General features: G+C 40.6%; 1 protein-coding gene across 1 annotated transcript; it reads left to right on the top strand.

Annotated features, from left to right (window-relative positions):
• On the top strand, positions 1 to 7,356 carry slc35a3a (solute carrier family 35 member A3a). Its single transcript, XM_079349538.1, has 8 exons — positions 1 to 439; positions 535 to 746; positions 1,153 to 1,307; positions 1,456 to 1,578; positions 4,151 to 4,325; positions 5,489 to 5,607; positions 5,772 to 5,905; positions 6,000 to 7,356. The coding sequence occupies exons 2-8, from the start codon at positions 557 to 559 to the stop codon at positions 6,088 to 6,090; spliced, it is 987 nt and encodes a 328-aa protein (XP_079205664.1). The 5' UTR covers positions 1 to 439; positions 535 to 556; the 3' UTR covers positions 6,091 to 7,356.
• Positions 7,357 to 7,390: the final 34 nt, after the last annotated feature.

Raw genomic sequence — 7,390 nt, 5'->3', positions numbered from 1 at the left:
TTTAGCCGTCTGTGTTCAGGTCAGCAGGGGGCGCTGGTTAGCACCGGGCACCTTGACACAGGGACGAGGAAGAAGTATGTACACGGAAGTCAACGAGGCTCTTTATCTTGCATGCATTTGCATTTGTGTCCACTGAATAGACTTCCTTTCATTTCACTTCTGACGGTAAATCAAACTACAATGACTGTAAAGTATGGGGCAGCCAGAGTGGAAACCGTGAGCACATGATGTGCTTGTCTTGAGATCCGGATCGGGTCACAGGACTGACCAGGATTTGAAGCGGTGCTGTTTTGACAGCTGGGCTGAGCCCCCCGGTACCTGGTCCGGGAGAGAGCGGAAGACAGAAGTGTCGATAAGAGAGTAGACTAGGGGCGTTTTACTGTCTGAAGACTTGTTTTCACTGAAGTAACGGGTAAAAAGGCGTCTCAGGGTTTTCTTTGTGAGTATAAAAGTATTAACCTCCTTCTTATACTACAACAACAACAGCACCTTGATTTATTGTAATGTTGTGTTTTTCCTTGACTGTGCACGTAGCTTCCAACAGGCCAGTGGTCTCATGGCCTCGTCCCGGCTGAAGTACCTCTCCCTGGGCGTGCTGGTGTTCCAGACGACCTCCCTGGTGCTCACCATGCGTTACTCCCGCACCCTGCAGGCCGAGGGCCCGCGGTACTTGGCCTCCTCAGCTGTGGTGGTGGCCGAGGTCATGAAGATCTTCACCTGTGTGCTGCTCGTCTTTAAGGAGCACAGTGAGTGAACATTGACGCAGTGCCTGTGACTGAAAGCTGCACACGCTTGAGTTTGAGGCTTGTGCGTAGAGTTTTAGAAACAGAATTAAAGCCTCAATATAATTATAGTCCTTATTGAAACAGAGATGTGATTTGATGTGACAAACTCATGTTAGAGGAGATGAGTCATTGCATAAGGTGCAGGATTGCGTTAAACAAATAGTACAGATATGATGGAGGTGTGATTTCTGAACATGTTCTGAAAGGGAAAACATTAAATCTACTATTAGAAGAGAAAGTATCATTTTCTTGTACTTGTTGGTGCTTTGGATAAACACGATATGCATTGATTGGAGTTTCTACTCACTCTCTAAATGAGTTCGAACGGGTTATTCAGGTTGCTCCTGTCCTGCTTTTCACTTCTCAGAGTACAGTGTGCGAGCTCTCAATAGTGTCCTTCGTCAGGAAATAGCCCATAAACCTATAGACACACTGAAGCTGGCCATCCCCTCAGGGATCTACACCCTTCAGAACAACCTGCTGTATGTTGCACTGTCCAACCTGGACGCAGCCACCTACCAGGTACAGCAGATCTAAGTGGACATCATCCAAACTTGCACAATTGAAAATCTGACTGGGTGTTAAACACCCGGGAGCGGATCTGTCTTCTTGTACCATTTAACCATTTGTTTTTGAATGATTTAAACTCCTCACACTTTTTCTCCATCAGGTGACATACCAGCTAAAGATCCTGACCACAGCACTGTTCTCTGTGTCCATGTTGGGCCGCAGACTGGGTATCTACCAGTGGCTCTCATTGGTTATTCTTATGGCCGGAGTGGCTCTTGTGCAGGTGCAGTACAGCTTTGTGTATTTTCATGACTTGTGTTGAGGGAAATTATGTGGTCCTCTTCTCCATCTTTAGAAATACGAGATATTTTTTTTAAATATGAGATTCAAACATATTTCAACCTGAAGTAAAATCTGTTTTGTTCCTCCGGGGGCCATGATACAACATGATAAGTAGAAATACAACATTAAGTATAGCAGTATTACATTTCATGCAATATACACAGTAATTTATACCCATTAAAAAGCAATTTCTGTTTTTAGCCCTCTTAAGCTTTTTGTATTGCACTCTGATCAAAATAAATCAAGTTTACTTTTATTTTAGAGTAGCATAATGTTTGTTTTATTAGAGCTGTGGTTGAGCCAATAGTTCTGTGAATCATCCCTTTCACTCTGATTAACTTCTGTGAAATCGAACTGGTATAATTACATTAATAATAATAATAACAACTTTATTTCTATAGCACCTTAAAAAAAAGCACATTTATGAAGTGCATTTATAGACAAACCTGAGGCAGGAAATTGGCCAGATAACAAAACAGATCAGCAGATGAGCCAGACAGACAGAGAGAAGTCACCAAATGGGCAAGAATGGAGATAGATGGAGGTCAACTTGTGGAGAGTATTTGTTTGAATTGATCATTAAGAAGGAACATTTAGTGCACTAATAGTCCACTGGTGTAAAGTTAGGCAGGTTTGTTGTGTAACCAACTGTTGATTACTAAAGAGACACCATGCAAAGGCAGAAAATCTAAGGACTAAAAAAGGTCCTTCTGAAAGTGTCACTTTGTCTTTTTAGCCATGAACTCTTCTGTGCACTTGGATTTTCCTGTATCGTAGTGGTGAGATCTAGAACAAAACGTGGTTTCAAAGGTTAAATAAATCAAACAAACAAAAAAAATAGCTGCTGCCACAACACTAAATAAATACTGTCTGTCAGTGGTTTAGCAGGATGTGCCAATGAAGGATGTTGGCAGGTGTTAACAGCTGTGACGACATCTCCTCCTCCTCTGTAAAACAAAGGAAGGGGCAGTCCGTTTTACGCTGTGTTTTTAAGCTTCAGACAGAAGCACAATGAGGGTGGGGGAACATGAAGAAACACCTTGATAAACCTGTAGGATCAGACGGGTGCAAATGTTTATTCTTTAACAGTGCACCCAGGAATATGATTGTGACGGAAAAAAAACACAGAAATAATATGTATAACACAAATCCACAGCAACTGTTGTGTTTGCAAACATTGTCACCCACTAACAAGTTAACCAGCTGAAAAGCCAGCATGAATCTGTAAAAAAAAAAACTATTAAGCATTAAAACAAATGCTCATTTTCACAGTTCTTTTAAGCTTTATGTTGTGACTTCTCACTCTGATGGCTTCTTGTTGGTTTATGGAGGAGGCATACTGTAGAGGTGAAGAGCCAACACAGTCATGTGCAGATTTCTTTCAGGATTTTTTTTGTTTGACTTGTTCGGTTATTTTTGTCTCTATCCAAAGAAAAGTGCAGCTGCAATACTTTTCATTTGTTCTACTGTGCACAACCAGAGATCATCACTTTTTTTTTTTTTTTTTTGCATTAAGTCTAATTTTTCTGCTTACTGCAGCACATAGCACAGGAACTCTCTCTGCAGCATTTTTACAGCTCAACAACTTTATGGCGATGCCTTTGTATGAATTTCATGTATCCAGTATAGTTTGTTTCAGGGACTTTCTCTGGCAACCATGAGAGACAGAGGTCATGTCATACTAAGAACATGCTGTAGTTCTCCTTGTATACTGTAAAGACAATTACCCATTGTGTCCCAAAATGAGATGCCTAGTGGGGGTATTGCACCCATCAGTTTTACTCTGTAAGTCGGGTAACTTCTGCAAGAGCTTCAAATATGCCCTGGTCATTTCTTCCTGGATGAAGGAGTAGAGTTTAGGCTGGTCCAAAGGGGTTTCATTATGATTGAGAGCAGAGTATAAAGCAGAGAAAATACATAATTTATGCTTTGCATTCAAAGTCCTAACCGTAGACGTCACTCTTTTTTTCTCTATTTTCTCTATCTGGTCCACTGAGTATAAAGTGAATTGCAGGTGATTTTTCTTTTTTGTGAGAACCCCCCCCCCCCCCCCCCCCCAAAAAAAAAAAGTTGCTGTTGAGGCTTTCAGGGGGGTTTAAGTATCAATTAGGTGGTCTCAGAACCCCCACCCCATTTTTTACATTCTGATCGAAAGGCAATTTTTCCAATAAGAAGAGATTGAAAAATGTCCCTGATCTTCAAGGGATGTTACATCTGTTTGATTTGTCCAGATCTTAAGTGCACAAACTAGGTGTCGTTCATGTGCTAGTCCATCGTCCATTTCTCTCCAAGGCCATTTGGTTAAATTATCTCTTAAAAGACATGTAACCAGATACAGCTTCATGTTCTCTTCTTAACTTGTAGCTCAGGTGTTTAATACTGTTGTTGGTTTTTTTGTCTGTTTGTTTTTTAAACTTAAGTTCTCGCAAGTGATTGTACATTTACTGTAGTTAAGATGAAGGGTTCAAAGTCAGAGGTTTGTTGTAATCCTAGTGTGTCCCTTGTGTTTGCAGTGGCCCTCGGAGTCTGAAAAGACCCCAGAGAAGGAGGCGCTCTCTGCAGGCTCCCAGTTTGTGGGCGTGGGAGCTGTGCTGGTGGCGTGCTGCTCCAGTGGGTTTGCCGGGGTCTACTTTGAGAAGATCCTCAAGGAGAGCAAACAGAGCGTCTGGGTTCGCAACATCCAGCTGGGTCAGTGCCAATCAATCCAATCAATCCAAGCCATGCAGTCAGTTAACACTCCATAATATTTTGTCCATAGTTTGATTAGATACCCTGCGAAGTAAAGCTCAAGTTTACAGAATTTATTAAAAGCCTATTGACTTTCAAAGAAACCATCTTTCATTGAAAACAGATAAAAAGGGCTTTACCTCCTGTTTTTGAGGTCCAGTAAGCTTATGTGTGTGAACAGTTTCCTCTTAGAGAGCCAGCTAAGCTTTTACCTCTGACATGTTTCAGCAGAGATGAATGTACCTGTCTGGTTTATTTTTACCCTGGAGCGTGTGAGCCATGTGTTACATTTTCTGTGATTCCCGCTGTGAGATTGAAGCTTTTTCACCTGCTGATCTTCAGAAAGGAGTCCAAGAGGAAATGTATTTATTCGTAGCTGCTGTGGGATAAATGGATAATCATGAAGTAAAGGAAATACTGTAGAAATATTGATTTATTGACTAAGAATGTAATATTCTTGTTGTCGGTGTATGAATAACTTGATGTGGTTAAAAAAAGTGAAGAAATTGCCATTCTTCTCTACTGAGATTTGAAATTGATTCATAATTTTCAAAAATCGATTTATCTGTTAAAAAAAAAAGCAAATCTTTTTTTTTTTGGAGGAGGAGGGGCTAGCCTATCAGCCACTCCCTGCTCTATAACTCGGTAGAATGCCAAACAGAGCAACAAGAAATCCAGCTAGCCTCACAGATGACTTTAGTAGATCCAGAAGTATCTACTAAATCAAAATAGATTTTGAATCCAAAATTGTTTTGAATCTAAAATTGATTCTGAACTAATCGTTAGCCCAAGAATCAAAATCGAATTGAATCGTGAAACACCCAGCCCTGTGCATGATGTTTTCAATTTGATTTCATACATAATTTTTTTGGGGGGGCGGACTGATGATATCACAAACAATCTCAGGATGTCACTTTAACCTCATCAGAGATCTATCTTTTTAAAGGTCTGGAAGGACTAATCTTGACTTTGTTTTGAATTGACTCTGGCAAATGTGTCTCCCTTCTTTATTTCCTTTGACTTTATTTCATACCTGTATTAAGAGAAAAACAACCTCTGGGGCTATCCAAGTCCAAGTCTATCCAAGTTTTGAATCATTTATTTACTTGTGCGTGTTTTTCCAGGTATGTTCGGGCTGGTGTTTGGAATCTTCGGGATGTTAGCCTACGATGGAGAGAGGGTGAGGGAGTCAGGAATGTTCCAGGGATACAACACAATCACCTGGACTGTGGTAGCACTGCAGGTAACGTCCACTCCGCAGATTCAACATGTTTCCCAGCAAATATGTTCAATACATATTATCAGTTCTCACAGCACAGGCTTTTTAGTTCTTGGAGCAAACTCTCTGTGGGCCAGTACAGGTCATGCCTCAGTCCATCTGTGTCTGTGTGTTTGTTGTTTCTCCAGGCGCTTGGGGGTCTGGTCATTGCAGCGGTCATCAAGTATGCAGACAACATCCTCAAAGGCTTTGCTACGTCGCTCTCCATCATCCTGTCAACTCTGATATCATACTTTCTGCTTCAGGACTTCGACCCCTCAGGGTAAAAACAAATAGTCCTTACATCTCTTAATCTTTTCAGAATATTTCCTTTCATTATTTCTTGACCTGACCGTTTCATCCTCTGTCTTCCACAGCATGTTCTTCTTGGGGGCCATTTTCGTTATCATGGCTACTTTCTTGTACGGCTACGAATTTAAGCCGTCCTCCAACCCCAGCAGGGCCTAGGACTTTCACAGCTTACACTGCAGCAGCAGGAGGAGGTCCTGTTGAAGCATCAAGAGAAAGAAGGGGAAAGGTCCTTATAGCATACTTTGGTCACTAACAGAGAGCAGGGGAGTAAGAGGAGAAGAGGTAAGCAGACTGTTAACAGGGAGAAGGAAAAAGAAGGCTAATAAAATAAGCAAGATTAGTGCTGTGATTGGTCTCACACACCAATAGTGCCTCCGTTAAGAAGGGTAACCAACGAGAAAAGAAAACTGTGGCAATAGGATTGTGTTTCTCGTTTTCCTATAATTGCCGCCGCTGAGATAATCCTAGCTGTCACAGCTCCAGATGTGGAGAGGGTTTCCGGTCAGGACCTACTGATTGTTTTTTTTTTTTTTCCAAAACCTAATTGACTGCCATTGTAAATGCCACATCAATCATACCTGTACTGTAATGGACAAAATAGGCAGACAGTCAGAACATTTTCCCTGTCGGGAAATAGGCCCACACTGTTGGCTGACTCACTTAAGAGTTGCAGTATTTATGGTTCTGAGTCTTTCATGTCACACTTTGAGCTCTGAACGCACAATTGTTCCTTCCAGTAATGAGCCCTTCAGTCTATTACATACTCTAAAGCTGTGAACAATACACAATCAGCATCATGCTAAAAAGGGAGATGTATCTCTTCCTGGAAGTCAAACCTCAATGCAACAGGAGTCTTCAGTCTGTGGTTATATCGACTTTATAGTGACCATAAGGTATTGTGCCCTTACTGATGACTCTCATGTTGCATTTGTTTCAGCTATTTTTGGAAATGTGTTCTGTTGCCAGGCAACCTATAATCACCGGGACGTCTTTGATAAGTGCGTGTCTCCGTGACAGATTTGTTTTACTGAATGAGACTGGTCTCTGCATATGTTGGAGTTTTATGATTAAAATTAATCTGGGTTTAAAGGAATATGTTCATTCATTTCAGAAATACTGCTCTCGGCTGTTCCAGGATTTCATTTGGAAGATGTACATATTTTTTCTCGTTTTGTTTAAAACGTGATTACATGGAAATAAATAATTAGTAAAACTTAAAGTTATGTTCATCTTGGGTAAATGATGGCACCCTTTCATCTTTAAATCCAAAGGAATTGTCTTCGTAAGTTATTTATTCAGTCATTAGAAAATAACGTGATTTTAAAAGCCATACATGTTAAACATTCAACTCATTGTTATTAACTAATTCAGAAATAAATTAATTTACATTTTTGATAAAATAATAAAAACAAATGATTTTGACTCAGCTGAATCTCATCGGTCTGATTCTGATTTC

This window comes from Symphodus melops, assembly GCF_947650265.1.
Source record: "Symphodus melops genome assembly, chromosome: 8".
NCBI lineage: Eukaryota > Metazoa > Chordata > Actinopteri > Labriformes > Labridae > Symphodus > Symphodus melops.
The sequence above is the reverse complement of the archived record's forward strand: the minus strand, read 5'-3'. Positions and strand labels throughout refer to the sequence as shown.

Coding starts and splice junctions, on each gene's coding strand:
- slc35a3a (XM_079349538.1), top strand. CDS start 557: ATGGCCTCGTCCCGGCTGAAGTACCTCTCCCTGGGCGTGCTGGTGTTC. Junction 4,326..5,488: donor GGTTCGCAACATCCAGCTGG/GTCAGTGCCAAT, acceptor GTGTTTTTCCAG/GTATGTTCGGGCTGGTGTTT. Junction 5,608..5,771: donor GGACTGTGGTAGCACTGCAG/GTAACGTCCACT, acceptor TTGTTTCTCCAG/GCGCTTGGGGGTCTGGTCAT.